The sequence below is a fragment of the Gorilla gorilla genome, chromosome 12 (genome assembly GCF_029281585.2).
Source record: "Gorilla gorilla gorilla isolate KB3781 chromosome 12, NHGRI_mGorGor1-v2.1_pri, whole genome shotgun sequence".
Classification (NCBI taxonomy): domain Eukaryota; kingdom Metazoa; phylum Chordata; class Mammalia; order Primates; family Hominidae; genus Gorilla; species Gorilla gorilla.
Window position 1 is genome coordinate 132,910,515 of NC_073236.2, and position 15,422 is coordinate 132,925,936.

Consider the following 15,422-nt stretch of genomic DNA (forward strand, 5'->3'; position numbering starts at 1 on the left):
ATCCCTTCATGAAACACGACTTGATTGCTTGGACTGTCCTAGCTACAATGGTTTCAACAGATAAGTAGGCCTGCTATTTAATTATAGTTTTATTTATTTATTTATTTTTATTTTTTGAGATGGAGCCTCACTCTGTTGCCCAGGCTGGAGTGCAGGGGTGCCATCTCAGCTCACTGCAACCTGTGCCTCCCTGGTTCAAGCAATTCTTGTGCCTCAGTCTCCCATGTAGCTGGGACTACAGGTGCATGCCACCATGACTGGATAATTTGTATTTTTAGTAGAGACAGGGTTTCACCATGTTGCCCAGGCTGGTCTTGAACTCCTGACCGCAGGTAATCTGACCACCTCGGCCTCCCAAAGTGCTGGGAATATAGGCGTGAGCCACTGAGGCCGGCCTAATTATAGTTCTTAAAAAAGTATGCATCAATAAATTGTTCTAAAACTAAAATCATAGCTTCATCATTTTGGCAAGATGCCCACGCCCTAATATGGGCAAGGAAGGAGAATGAGAAGCTAAATAGCAGCAACCTGTGCATCAGGCCTCAAAGCTCCAGAGAAGTGTGGGCCTGGGAGGTTGTGCCCTCCCGTCAGGGACATGGCTCTTGCAGGCATACACAGTAGGGTGTGTTTGAGAAACACTGAAGCAGAGCATACTAAGGAGAAGGCTGCCGTATGAGACCAGAACTTCCATTCTGCCAGAGAGCAAAGGGCTTGCACGTTTTCTCGCCCCGTAGATGACGTGAGTGTCAATGAAGTCTTAAGACTGGCCCCAAGCCCAACAGCCCCCCAGCCCCCGCTTCTATCTGTCCTCACTATCCTGAACACCAGGAAGGAGTCCTGATCAGGAACCCCGGAGCCAAATCTGGTGTACCCTGATTTTGGATTTCCAGCCCCCAGAACCATGAGGAATAAATGTCTATCATTTAACCTGCCTTATCTGTGATATTATGTCACAGCAGCCCAAACTGACAATGACAGTCTCCGCTTAGACAAAACCTAAGATGCTAAAACCTCTTTAAATCCCAGGCTGGATCCTGAACCTGCATGAAGTGTTTAGACCCCAGGACTATACGAGTCACAAAGGCTTCTGTCCCCATGGCGCTCATGAGTTAATGTTTTCACAAACCCAGGAGAAACACCAAACGGTGTTGCTTCACTGTTACACAGGAGTAGGCACCAAGCTCTTTAGGAAACAGCTGGTCTATTTTTCTCATTCCAAATCTAAACCTCAAAGCTAAATGCCACAAGGTGAAGCTGAAGGCTGTACTCACGTCCAGAGACTCCAGGCAGTACCAGCAGAAGGCGTGCTTGCAATTCTTGCACATCATCTGCGCGCAGCCTTCGTCTCGCTCGATGTAGACTTTGCACTTGGGGCAGCGCTTGATGGGCGCGTCATCTTCTTCCATTTTGAAAGCAGCACTGTGGGAGAAACGCCATGAGGACTCTGCGCAAACGGATCCCACGGGAGACCCAGGAGCACTGGCTATGCTGGAAGCATCGGCTCCACTTCATAGACTGAGTTTTCTTGGTATTAAATGAAAAAACAAAACAAAAACCAAAAAACAAAGAAACAGAAACTCCAGAAAAAAAAATTAACCAGAACACTGTGAATCAGCCACTTTGAGTTAGGAAAAATTTTTTAAAAATTACAGCAACATCAACACATATATAAATTTAGAGATATATGTATACAAACAGAAGAAAATACAGCGAAAGGCTTATTATAACGGAGATATCTGAATAATAGTGTTAAGGTCAAATATTGTGTCCTTATTCACAGAGCTGTCTACTTTCCAAAGGGTTGATATAAATTTTATGTACTTTGCTGTTACAAGAAAAATAAATAAATGTTGCAAATACACACACATAAACACACACTGTTTACTTGGGATAGATCCACCTGGCTCTTCTTACAGAATTGTTTTCCTCAGAAGTTGGCTAGGTCTGCAGGGTTAGCAAGAAGGGCTTTAAGCTTTAAGCTGAGGTCAGGGCTGGGTCTGCTACAAACTAGCTGTGGAGCAACCCTCCAAGCCCTAGTTTTCTCATCAGTGTGACCGTGAGAAAAGATTCCGTGTGACAAGAGCACAGTGCAGGATGCAGCTTTTATGAAGTGCTTGATAAAGGGTAGCAGTAGTTCAATGTTGCTAAAGAAAGATAACACAGACATTAGGTATGACTCACCCCATGCTGTTAATTTTTAAAAGATGGATAAGAATATTCATAAAAGCATCTGAAGGAATAAATGATAAACTGTTAAGAGGAGTTATCACTGATTATGGGGGTCCATTTGCTATATTGTTGGAACTCACTAAATCAAACAAACATCAGCAGGAGAAAATGCATCCCTCCTTCTTGGAGCAGCTTTTTCAGAATTTAACACATTTATGGGTATATATTCACGGCAGTTGAGCAAATTCTGGCATTTTGAGTGCATTCTGGCTGAAGGATCTCTCACAAGCTTCCAGTCAATATGAGCATTAAATGTAGTTTCACTTTAGTATGAGCTGTCTGATGATTGGCAGTGAACAATCCTCCACTTGGGGTGCACATTCCAACTGAACGTGACTGTTTGGTCCATTAGTAGAAGGCAACAGAGTAAGAAATAATGAGAGAAGCAGTATGTCCTCCTAATTAGGAGCACAGAGTCTTGAGACAGACAGATCCTAGCTGTGCGATTTATGTGTTATGTGTCTCATCTGCAAAACAGATGAATAAGGCTAATAGCATTGATCTCTACAGACTATTCTGAGGATTACAGAGGTTGCACATGTTAAGCACAGAAGCCAGCACATAAGTACCAGGCACTCAATAAACAGTAGTTATTATTAACAACTGTTACTGAAAGATAACACAACTGTCACTAGCTCAAATGCTTCCAATTTAAAAGCAAACTGCAGACCAACCTGGTCACGCAGAATGTGATAAAGAATGAACTAAGGTTGTTGCAAGGAGCAAACGAGATAGCATATGTGCAAATGTCTCCAGAGGGATCCAGCACAGAGTCAGCTCCGAGCAAACCTTAGCCCTGGCCTCCTTCTGAGAATGACTTTGATTTTGCAAAAAGCTGGAAGTCATGAGACACCGGATCTGGTGGTCAAGGTTGGGTTTTAGGTTAGATAACATTGTTTTGGTTTGAAAGCCAGGTGTGACCTTAAAGCTAAGAAACCAATTTTCTCATGTGACTCACAAGCTGATTTTGAAAGAAACGGCAGAAACAGCATGTACAGTGTCTCCTGGGGAGACATTTCAAAATGAAAACAGTTAAAATATGCAAGTTCTGGTGTACTGCGCTATGCATAAAATTTTGCATGGAATAGACAATGGTTTTCAAATATTTCTTAGTATCTGAATTGGATTTAAAATTATTACTAATAACATTTACTGTAAACTCAAATTATAAAAGCAGAGAAGAGTTTGGACAGTTTAATCACTGTCCAAGGCCCAGCAGCTTGAAGGGGTGCGCAGGTGATGCTAATGAGTGAAGTGGTCAGGGGCTGGATAAAAACATGGTTGAGGAGAAAATTTAACCAAAAACAACAACAACAACAACAACAACAAAAAACCCTCCAATACAAAAAATAGCTTAGTGTCTTCTCAGTTATAAATGGCAGCTGACAGGCAGTCTCAGTTCCAGGGGACAAGGAGTAGTGAGGACTGTGGGGCTTTGGCCCAGGAGGCGCCTCCAGCAAGAGCTGGGGCTCTGCTACACTGGCTGCCAGCACGGGGAGGCAGCCTCGGAGAGGCTCAGGATTCGGATTTCCCAGAGAAGCCAGAAATTCTGGTTTATATGTGACATCTTCTGATTTAAAATTTCCACAAAATGAGATTTCTGAATTTTGATTTAGATCATCTTTGGACAATAATTTAAATGAGACTAGAATGTCACAGATAAAGAAAACTAAGTCATCAGGCTCCAAACACTCACCAGCCTCCATCTCAAGTTTTGAAGCCTCTAAGATGCCAAGTACAAGTGAAGTATAAGCACAAGTGGTTCGTGCTTGCAGCTGCCTGCCTGATGCAGGCTGCTCAGAAAGGCCCAGGCCCTGTGTGTCAGGAGCTCATCCTGATGGCAGAATCGGCCTTGTCAACGCAAGAACTCAAATCCAATATGTCCAGGGTTGTAATCAATGCAGACAATCTCAGGGGGAACACAGAGGGTGGAGGCCCCAACCCTGTCCTGGGAACCGGGAAGCTTGACAAAGGGATGTGATCCCCACCTGAAGTGTGGCAGGAGCCCCCAGGGAAAGGAGGAGGGTGGAGCAGGGCACTCCAGACACAGGAAGAGAGGTTCGCCCGGAAGGAGACCAGGGGTGTGTGGCAGGGACCCTGAGAGGGTCTGGGGCTAGAACAGGGCACAGGGGTCACATGGAAAGGAACAGGAGCTGGGGACAGTGGAATGGGAAGAGGGGTGCACAGGGAGCAGCTGGTGAGCACACCCTGGGGAGGGTGGTGGGTAGAGTGGCAGCTCCTCTATGAGGATCCTGGACTCAACAGGAACACGGGCAAGCGTCCAGCAGAACCACCTGACCTTGTAGATTTTGTAGGAGAAAAAGATCTGGATATGATCAATTTCCTATGCATCAACCTGTGAAATGTCAAAGTACAGAGCACGGTGTGGCAGCATTCTCCTGGGCAAACAGCCCGACTATGGCTGCAGGGGAGGCCGCCACCAGGGATGGTCTCCCCATCCCCCTCCAGACAGTATTTATGACCAGTGCACCCTACTCCTGTTCTTGTTCCTGTACCCCCATTTCAGATCACCTTCAACACAGTGAAGTCTTGCAGAAACTTCAGGTACTGCAGGACTTGCAACCCTTAAAAGTAACAAACCACGCATGCATTTGTCATTCCAGCCAAGCAGTGTTAAGTGTGGTTCTCATACACCTTTCTATTTCCAGGGCCTCACACAGTGCCTGGTACATAGTCAGTTCTCAAAAATAAATAGACATACAAATAATGACAGGCTTGACTGAGGCTCAAGAGGTACAGTGTGTGTTAGGGTTGACTGAGCCACAGCCACTTACACTGTAACAGCACTTTTAGGAAGAAAGCATGCCTGCTTCTCCTGGCCCACAGCCATGCCTTTGGTGGCAGCTTGTGTACAAAGGGTACCTGGTCTCCCCGGGGAGGAAGGTGATCGGCATGGTCTCCGGGCAGCCCTGGCCAGGGTGCCAGCTGGCTTTGCAGGTGGAGCAGAATTCCATACGGCAGGCTTTGCACTGCACTGGCTGGGGGGTCTGCAGCCCCACGTCCTGGAGCTGACACACAGCTTGGCAGGTGGACGCCGGGCACCACGTCCGACAGGGATCAAACAGCACCTCTGGTACAGTGAGACAAAATGGACAAATCAAACTTAAGCCAGAGGGTCATGTGGGCTTCAGAGGAAGGAGCCCCTCAGTGCATGGACAGGGAGGAACATGTCCAGGTAATACAGCCAGCACCACCAGCCCCAACCGAAGCACCGCCCAAGCCGCCCTTCCACCTCCACCTCCGCTGTAGCTCTTCCCAACTTCTCCCTTCATGCAATAGACCTCCAGACACCCAGACATCCCTCAGGAATGCTGCTCCTGCCCCTGGAATGCCCTTGGAGCCCTGGGTCAGCCCTGCTTGCCTCTGACACTCAGCTCACAGCTCAAAGGCCTCCACATCCTGGAAAGCTTGGCCCACCTGCCTGTCTGGTTTCTCTGAGCAATGCACATGGCGCTAGCTCATCTGCCTCCCCTAGGGGACAGCTTTCTGAAGCCGGACCCCTGATGGCCCCATGTTGGGCATATAGCCAGCACCAGGAAAATGCTGCTAGAAGACCGAGAGGAAGAGGGAAGGAAGATGGCTGGATTGTTCTTCTAACCAAATGGTTCACCTGCCTAAGATGGCCTCCCCTTCTCAAATCCAAGCCATGAGTTAACTACGGAGTGAAACCAATCCTTCAAGGGCCAGATTTTCTCTCCGAATCACAGCACACATTTCTAAGAAGCCCAATTTAATGGAATTAGCCACGAAGTTTATTTCTAAAAACAAGACACTTTGACATATCTATTTCTTCACATCCTTGTCCAAAAATTGCATTTCTTTAAATTATTGGCTGCCCTTTGTAGGGAGACTGGTTGTTCATTTCATCTTCCCTCTTGTCCAGCATGATGCGGAATTCTCGATGAGTGGCCACCCCAGGGAGCAGCAAGGCTCTGCCAGAAAGCTCTCCGAGGCCAGTGCAATGTGGGCTATTTCCAAAGGCGTTCTGGTAGGCCACTGGTTTCTAAGTTTTCAGCGGGGCTCTTCTTGGGAAGTAGTCAGGACAACAGAGTTTCAGAGACGACTTGAAAGGCGATGACAAGTCCTTGCAAATGTGTGGGCCCTGTGACTGGCCGCCGGGCAGCTCCCGCTCGCCTGTGTCACACACGGGATTACGACTCACTGGAATCCACAACATGCTGGCACCGCACGTGGACCGGGACTTCACCTACACGCATTGCCACGGGACCAGCAGGAAGTTAATGACAAATCACCCACTGGGTGTCCTGACGGTGCATACGCATACGTATGTGTAAGGCTCTGTGTGTTTACCATGTTCCCCAAATACATGGGGAAGCCAGATTCAGCTCTCCAGAAACCATCTTGTGTAGGGTCTAGCTTTGAAATGATCTAGTCATCTAATCCAGGGGCTGGCAAACTTCCTCTGCAGAGGGTCGGATAGTCATCATCTAAGTCTGAGGACCATGTTGTTTCTGGGTTTCTGTCGCAACTACTAGGCTTTGCTGTTGCATAAAAGCAGACACAGTGACCTGGAAATGAATGTTCTAGCAAAACTTGACAGCAGCAGGCCACTGGTGGGACTGGATTTGGCCCACTAGCCATGGCTGGCTGACCCTTGATCTCATCTGGCTGCCCTCTGCCTTTTTTTTTTAAGCATGAATTAATCAACAGCACAAAACTGTCAGAATGTTAGGGGTGGTAGAAGATTAAGAAGAACTTGATAATAACAAGGAACGGTGGAGGTCAGGAACAGGTGCTCTACTCTAATTATCTTCATTACAATAATCTAAAATCCCCAGGATGCTCCTCATACTGAATGAATGGACAAAATTAGCTCTTCTCTTATTTGTTGATAGTTTCCACATTTGCTTTTCTAAGAATGTTCCTAGCTGTCAGGTCTGACAAAATGGCTTTTTGAGAAAACGCAGTTGTTGTCTGTGGGTCACAAGTGTGGGGGCAGATGCCTGGGGCTCCCCTGAGCTGACAGTCACAGCAAAGCAAGGAGGGGGTGCACACGCCGGCCTGGGGCACTGAGCGCCACGCTGAGCAGTGAGGAGGAAACGCCAAAGGCTAAAGGCAGCTGGCCTGGGTCATGCTCCCATCCCGTCCCCGCGATGCCTCCGACAACTCTCTGCCTGCCCTCTGTGAGTGCTGTGGGGTGAGCCCAGCTTTGTCCCTGATGAGATAGGAGGCCCATGTCTGCCCAGCCCTGTGGGAGGGTGCAAGTGCTGTGTGCACTAAACAACACGCTGCGCAGGAAGAGATCCTCACCCGCTCTTTGCTCTCCTCCCGGTATAGCTCTGAGGCTAGATCCAGAAGGGCAGCGCTGCCTGCTAGGGACCCTTCCGTCTCACTGTTGTCCCCACCCCTCCTGTGCAGTAGGAGCTTCTGACATCAGCAAGGAGCAGACATCCCAAAGCTGGGTCTCGGTCTCTTCATGCACGTGATTTGTCATGCACCACCTCCTGTCCACCCTCCTGGCTCAACAGTGGGGGATGCTATTAAGCACCCCCATCACAAAAGGCCCCCCAGGATAGCACGCAGGGGAGACCTGGCTAAGGTTTCCATGGGAACGATTTAAATCTTATTAGTTTTGTCCTCACATAGCTGTGACAAGGCACTGCCTGTCCTCACATGGAGAGATTCCCTATCGAAAAGGTCAGGGACAAACGGCCGCTCTGACTGCGGACTGCAAATGTCCTTCCTGTGCTGCCGGGGCATGTCACACCATGTGAACATGGCCCCAGGCTGAGGCGTAGATGTCTATTAACATTCTGCATTATCCTCCCCAATCTACACACGTGTGTGTATGAGACATATTTTCAAACAAAGCAAATAATATGCTTTTTGGCACACTAGAGGAAACTAATGTTAACTCTTCTCTCCCAGAGGCGAATATTCATGGCAGATTAATGAAGCAGGTCTCTTAAGAACTCCCTGCTTAAAAATGCATGAAACTTTTTAAAAAGGTGGCTTTCCTTTCAAAACAGTTTCCTTTCAGAAGTACATGACAGAGAACGATGCACCCAGCATCCCCTCTCATCCCTGCACTTACTACCCTGCCCGGTGGGCTGGTGCCTGGTGCAGGGCTGGGATGGTGGGTTTGATCCTGCTGTGAGATGGCAACATTTTCAGGAGTCGGCTCTAGTCAGGCCTGATTACAGGTGGATAACCCATCATATTATTTAATCTCTCTGAGCTTTACTTTAAAAAAAAAAACAAAGAACAAAAAACAAAACAAAAAAAAACAATACACAGTTGACATTCGACATCAGCATTCACTTGGCCAGGCACTGGGCTGGCATGGGACGAAGGCATGAGGACCCACAGTCCTGTCTCTGGGAGGGCTGAGCCTCCAGATAGAGGCAGGTGCACAGGAACGCCCTTAGCACAGCACCGCTGGGTCTCAGGGGGGCACAGGCTTCGAGTGTAGCATGGAGAGAGGGGTCCACGCAGCAAGAGGCATCCACACCCCCTCGCTCAAGAATCTGTCCCTACCCAGACTCTGGAGTGAGCCAGTTGTGAGGAGGTGTTCAGAATGAAAACTCAGCTTCCTGGCCCCCTTCCCTGGCTTCCTGCTTGCCCCAGAGCTCCAGAAGGGGAGACATTGACCCTAAAACCAAGGCTGTTATATCAGAGGAGACATTCTAAGACTAAGTGCAGACAGTGTGTGCAACATGACCTAACCATAGAACTTTCTGGTAACTCAGTGTTTTCAGAAAGTCATTGAACTGTCTCAGTTTTCTTCCAGGGCATCCTCTACTTGACTAGATTTTAGAGCCATAGAGAAAGTCAAAATTTGCTTTCTGATCTTGTCTCCAAACTCTTTCAAGGTGCTGGCTATAATCCATAACTATATTTTAGCTCTGACATTCTAACGTTTTATCTAGACAGGTCTTTTATAGTATGAAGTCTGAATACTTAAAAAAAAAACTTTGAACATAATGTTAGTAAAATGCTTTAAAGGGAGAGGTTTGAGAGATTTTTTTTTTTAACAGAAGCCAAGTTGGCTTCATGTTTACGCAAAAGGAAAAAAGATTTTCTGACTAAGCCAAAGTACTAAAGAAATAACAGTTAAAATTATTAGGTTGAAAAATGTACCCAGCTGCATTTTTAAATTAAATTCAATGTCATAGAAAGTTCATATTCTTGTAACGCAAACAACAGCCAGTTTCTGTCAAGATTCTCTCTGGAAAATATTCTCAGAAGAGCCTGAAAGTCTCAGAAATCTAAATTAATCAATTTTATTGCCCTACGTACTGACTTTTGTACCAAATGGCATTATATTAAAGCTATAAACTGCCCCAAAGCAAATGATATACGACACTTTAATAAACACACTCTTGAAAACAAATGTCAATGCCATGAAAAATGCTGTTTGAGTTTTTTTTAAGTGGGCTACATATTTTTTTCTTTTTCTTTTTTTTTTTTTTTTTAGAGACGGGGTCTCAATATGTTGCCCAGGCTGGACCTGAACTCCTGAGTAGTTGAGACTATAGGTACATGCCACTGGGCCCAGCTATCTCTAGCATTTCTTTTAGAAAGCAAAAATATACAAACAACAGGTCCCTGCATGCAGCTAAACTGGGAGTCTCTGGATATTGTCCTCTGGTCTCCTCTGCCGTCCACTCCCCATCCGGCCATGTTTTCATGTAAGCCCACCCTCCAGGGCTGTGTCTCAGTGGTGAGACCCTGCTCAGGTCAAGAACCCGAGAATCAGTGCAGGGAGAGGGAGAGCAGATGCCAGCAATCCAAACTCAGAATCCGCCTGCAAGGTCCACACAATGATGTTCTGCATATGGAGTGTCGCCTGCACACATCTGTCACTCTGCTCTTTAGCAGACGAGCCTGGGGCCCAGAATAGATATGAAAACAAAGCCAAAGAGAGTCCACAGACTCTTTACAGTTTCATTGTATGACCCCGGAGTATTTCAGAGAGCAGAGCTAAAGACCTCTCCTGGACATTCCACATGGCTTAATGCTTTGCAATATTATCCTGAGAATCATGTTCTGCTCTGTGTGCACCTGCCACACTGCTCTCCCAGAGGACCCCTGGGTCTACATCAGGCCTGCTCCAGCCAGAAGGACTATTCAGGGCCCAGTGGAGGGCTCACGATGAAGGGTCATGGGATGTGGTCCCAAAGCACCCACTATATTTAGAAATCAGGGCAAGTCAGTTAGCCTCTCTGGGGATCCGTTTATTAGATAATGACAAATTAGCTTTGCAGAGTTGTTGTGACACTTTCTGGGATAAGGGACTTGATTATTCATTCAGCACCTACTATCTAGGTCTGTGTCCAGTGGCGAGTAAGCGCAGACAGGACACCTACCATCGGACTGTTGTTAGGATGGGGGTTACTGTAATTTCTGCTATACCTACCCTCACGACTTCCCTCCATGACTCTGCATCTTTTAAATTCTGGGCCAGTCCAAGAGTTTAGCCCTCAAACTCAGCCTTAAGCTGGCTGAAATATAATACCTCAAGACAGCCATCAACTTTAAGCCTCCCCCAGGAGCCTCAATCCTTATAAACAAATTGTGTTCCATAAATTCTTCCTGCTACCAAATAGATCACGAGACAAGGTCTTCAAACTGTGAGCTGTTCAGAGAATCCAGAATGTCAGTTTAATTTCAGAAGTTTATTTTACATCAACTTTTTAACTCCTATCAAATGCTGTATAACCATATCTACCAAAAGAACTCCCCACAAAATTATCCACATTCATACATTACAGGAATCATAACCGGCAGATATACCAGGCACCTACCTCTTTCAAATTGTAGCTTTTTATATCTTTGCATAATTTCAGCTGCAACCATGCACTCAATCTAAGGAAAAAAAATGCAAACAGGAATGATAACAAGCTGAGGGCTAGAATAGAATGCAACGCACACCCAAACAAAACCCACGTTATTCTGACAAGTTCAGCAGTGCACGCCTGTGCACATCAAACAGCCCAGTCTGTTCAATTGCACATGCCTCGTTCTCCTGTAGGTGGCCCTGTTTAGGGCAGGCAGCATCTGGGCAGCTAATTGCGGTTTCTAATCCTTCTTTGATCAAGAGCTCAACATACTGTTTCAGGCACTGAAAGAAAAACAGAGAAGTGTCTATAAACATCTTTACCTCCTTAATGCTGAAGAAACCATGATGCATTAAAAAAAGGACCAGGCACATCGTTCCATTACAGTTTAATATTTTCACTGTGTAGCCCACAGCAACCAACACATTTGAGGTTTTGAGGTTTTATTCATTCAACAACTATTTATGGGGTACCCATTCTGTGCCAGGGACTGTATGCTCAATCACAAAGCTAACGCTATGGGTTAGATCCCGGCACAAAACCTCAGCAAACACAAGAGCCAAGAATTCTAAAAGCAAGATGAAAGGCAGCAAGGGAGGCTTGGAGGTAATATTTCTCAAATGCCTATAAGATGCAGGCACTAGATTAAATATTTTATCTCCCAGTCTTTCACTGAAGCCTTAGAGCATTTTTACAAGAAAGGTATGACTGTTCCATTTTTCATATGTGAAAACTGAGTCAGCAAAGGAGGAAGTTGCCAACTTACACAGATAGTACCCAGAGCCTCGCTGTGAACCCAAGCTTGCTCAGACAAAATGCCCATGATCTCCCTGCTGAGAACCCAACTGTATTTGGCATTCCTCACTCAGGGTGCCTCACTTACCAGGCAATTACTCACTACCTACCTTACCTACTTGGGGGCACTGCTTAAAGCCTGAAGTAAGCAAAGCAAGAAGAAGTGAAGGACATGAAGTAGAGTTAATATAAAAGATTCTATGGTCTTCACTCCTGCTTTACAAAGTCTACTAGTCTTAGAAATCTAGTGTTTCCCTGAAAAGCATATTATAAACAGCAATGAGAAGAAACAATACGGCCTTTGCCAGCTAGGCTCACTACCAAGAGAAACTAGATGTAGAGCTTATATAAGAACTCAAAGAGCATAGAAAATGATGTAAAATCCTACAACGGCATCCCCAAATCAACTTTAATCACAGTCCCAGTATATTTAAAGTTCATATTAGCAATAATATATAATATTACAATACCATTATTAAAATATAATAGCAATTAATCAAGAAAAATTAATAAGCTATGTTTGCTAAGCTGACATCTCCCCGCAAAAACGTATAATCCATTTTATTACAAGAATGCATGATTATTACTAATGAATGGGTCTAAATGGAAATTCAACTGCAATTCCTTCTACCTCCATGTTTAGAACAAGCCTATTAATCTCTCTCTACCATCCTTATTTTCCTGATCTGCAATTTAGGGTGGTTTAATCTACCTCACAGTGGAGTTGTAAGAATATTAGGCAAGGGAAAAAGTATAGAAGAATACACAGAAAAGAGTATATGCTTGATATATAAAGAATAATTTGATCTAAACTGGTAATTCTCCCCATCCTAGCAAAATAAAATATTTCATTCATTGAAGACTCCAGATTGCAATTTCTTTAAAAAACAAAAATCAAGGCGATCCTCAGAAAGAGCCACTTCCCAAATCTTTTCTCAAGAGCTATAACTTCAAGTGCAAATTACAATGTTGGTGGCTCCACACTGAACCCTGTGTTCCAGCCTGTGTTCTTTTGATCTGCCTGGGCTCTGATGATTGCAGTGGCCCTAAACTTAGGTTTTCACAGATCATCTACATTTTGCCAACCTAAGGTTTATGAAGACATTTCCCAGAGTAGTGAGTATGGACGAGCCCAGGCTTGGAGTTCTACGTGAGACTCCAGATGGCAGAATTTTCAGAGATAAATTCATTAAAACCAATGCAAAGACTTCTTTCAGAACAAGGGAGAGGCAGATGATGAGCAAGAGAGGAGTCACACCCAGCCTCCAGCAGGGCTGCAGCCTGGTTCCGGGAACCATCCGCAGACGTGTTAAGTGGCAGTGGCGCTGCGGACTACTAGAGTGGTGAACCATTGTAACAATGAGCAGAACAGTTGGCAGATCAGTGGAACGTTCTGTTTATGACTGGGTGCCACATGACAAGGGAGAAAGATTGTAGGCTTCAGAGCCAGACAGGCTCAACCAATCCTCGTCCCTCAAGTCAGAGTTTGAGCAACAGCTCCCTTGACAATAAAACCAGAATGCTCATCTCCCTGCACTTAACAATAAAACCAGAAGGCCCATCTTCCTGCGCTGTTGTGACAGTAATCTATGAAAGCACCTGGCATAATTCCTGGTAGACAGCACCAGCTAAGTAAATAGTGGCTGTTGTCTCTTTTTTGTCTACTTACGTGATTTGTCTCTTACAGTTATAGGTATTTTAAAATCCCCAAACCTTAGCAACAAGATCATTATTTTACTTTCTATTATGAAGTTTGTCTAAATGGGGTCTCTGGAGGATACTGGAGTGCCTTAAACCAATATACAATGCTGAAGACTCTCAGGATATTGTGCAGATCAGTATATAATGATAGAACATGACGCATCCTAAGAAGCAAAATACAACAATTAAAACTGGCATGAAGCGTACACCCATATGCAACAAGTAGTGAGTCATGTCTGGGTTTCAAAGCTACCCAAGAGTGAACATCATGTCATCAGGATGCAGCTATCTGTACAATCTGCAAAAGGATTATGTTCTGGGAATATCAATTTGTTCACTATATAAAGAGAGATGACGTTCCAAGCGCCTGACCTTGCATCCATCAAAAACAAGCCCAGCTTTCTTCCAGATATAAAGTGGGTCATGACTCACAAGCTATGGTTTTCATTCTAATTGCAAAAAGATGTCTTGAAATGAGCACAAAAATAGGTAAACAGAGAAACTTCTGTAAAGTACACAGCCTAAAAGCAGATACTGACACATTTTCCTACTACTGCACTCATTATAGATATCAGTAGACAAATGCTTTCTAAGTCCTAGATTCCATGTGAATTGCATTACCTATGTTAGCTCACTAAACATGCACAAAAGTCATATGGCGTGTTGCCATGATCACATGACAGATGAGAAAACCAAGGCTCAGAGACATTAACAACAGCTCAATAGAAGCACTAGGGCTCAAACCCACATGTGGCTGATTCCAAGGCTGGTGAGGTTTTATGTCTGTCTGTTTTAAATTTTTTCTATACTTACTCCTCAACTGAAAACTTTTACATGAGCCAGTTTAGAGATCTAACATACAACATGAGGACTAACTTTAATACAATTGTATCATATCAGGGATTGTTATTAAGTGAGTAGACTTTAGGTGCCCATCACCGTAAAAAGCAACTATGTGAGATGATGAATACACTGAGCTGCTTCACTATACGACCATTTTATTATCTATATGTATCCCATAATACTATGTTATAAACCTCAAATATATACAATAAAATTTATTGTTTTTAAAAGAACTCTTTCAAAAGCAATCATTCAATACATATTTTCTGTTTACCTCATAAACTTTTTTTGTAGAACAAGGAATTGTATGTACTTTAAAGGGGCATAGTGTCAGTCAACCCCGAGAACCTCTCCTTTGTATGTTCATGTTCATGCTGCTGCAAATGCAATGATCCATTTGCAATGCTGCAAATGCTATCGAGACCCGCACAGCCCAGTGTAGGGGAAAGAGGCGTGCACAGATCATCATCACAATGCACTGTGCTCCGTGCTCTCATGGGGCCACTTCAAGGGGGCAGGGAGGCTCTAATGGGCCACTACAGGGGTAGAGAGGAGGGGTCCCACCTGGGTGGGATCAGGGAAGGCTTCCCAGAGATGAAAAGTTGGCCAGAGAGTCAAAGGCATTGCAGGAAAAAAGGCATCAGCCACACAGAGGGAAGAAAGGGGGGTAAGCCACAGAATGTTCCAGGAATTTCATTTTCCACTTTGGTTTCCAACTCTTTGAAACCTGATGATGAGACAGCACTGCTGATTTGCTAATATACCTCTGGTGCGTCAGAAGTTTCCTGCCAAGGAGAAGTGGCCACAGAAAAATATCTGCCTCGCCTAAAACTACAGTAAGTCTGATTTTTGTCTGCTTTTTCACACGAAGGCCTGCTGGCTACTGATGATCCTAAAAGCAGGAGAAAATGCCCAGAAACTGTGCTCAAAGGTGCTTATCTGGGATCCACGATTTATTAACACAAGCATTACACGCAGGCAGGTCCAAATTGAAGCAGCAAGAGCCCCATGAACAGCGGTTGGGAGCAAAGA

The 15,422-nt window shown here is 45.0% G+C and overlaps 1 protein-coding gene across 8 annotated transcripts in view; it reads right to left on the reverse strand.

Annotated features, from left to right (window-relative positions):
- RNF144A (ring finger protein 144A) overlaps positions 1–15,422 on the reverse strand; it is a 535,340-nt gene that overhangs the window by 427,074 nt on the left and 92,844 nt on the right. For all 8 annotated transcript variants that reach the window (XR_010130072.1, XR_008677175.2, XR_008677172.2 and 5 more), the window contains 4 exons: positions 11,231–11,335; positions 11,019–11,079; positions 5,113–5,320; positions 1,272–1,419 (listed from right to left, as the gene is read on the reverse strand). Coding sequence is in view for 4 of the 8 variants with exons in the window: in XM_055378728.2 (XP_055234703.1) it covers positions 1,272–1,419; positions 5,113–5,320; positions 11,019–11,079; positions 11,231–11,335 (522 nt within the window). In the remaining 4 variants the exon portion in view is untranslated. The remainder of the gene's footprint in view (positions 1–1,271; positions 1,420–5,112; positions 5,321–11,018; positions 11,080–11,230; positions 11,336–15,422) is intronic.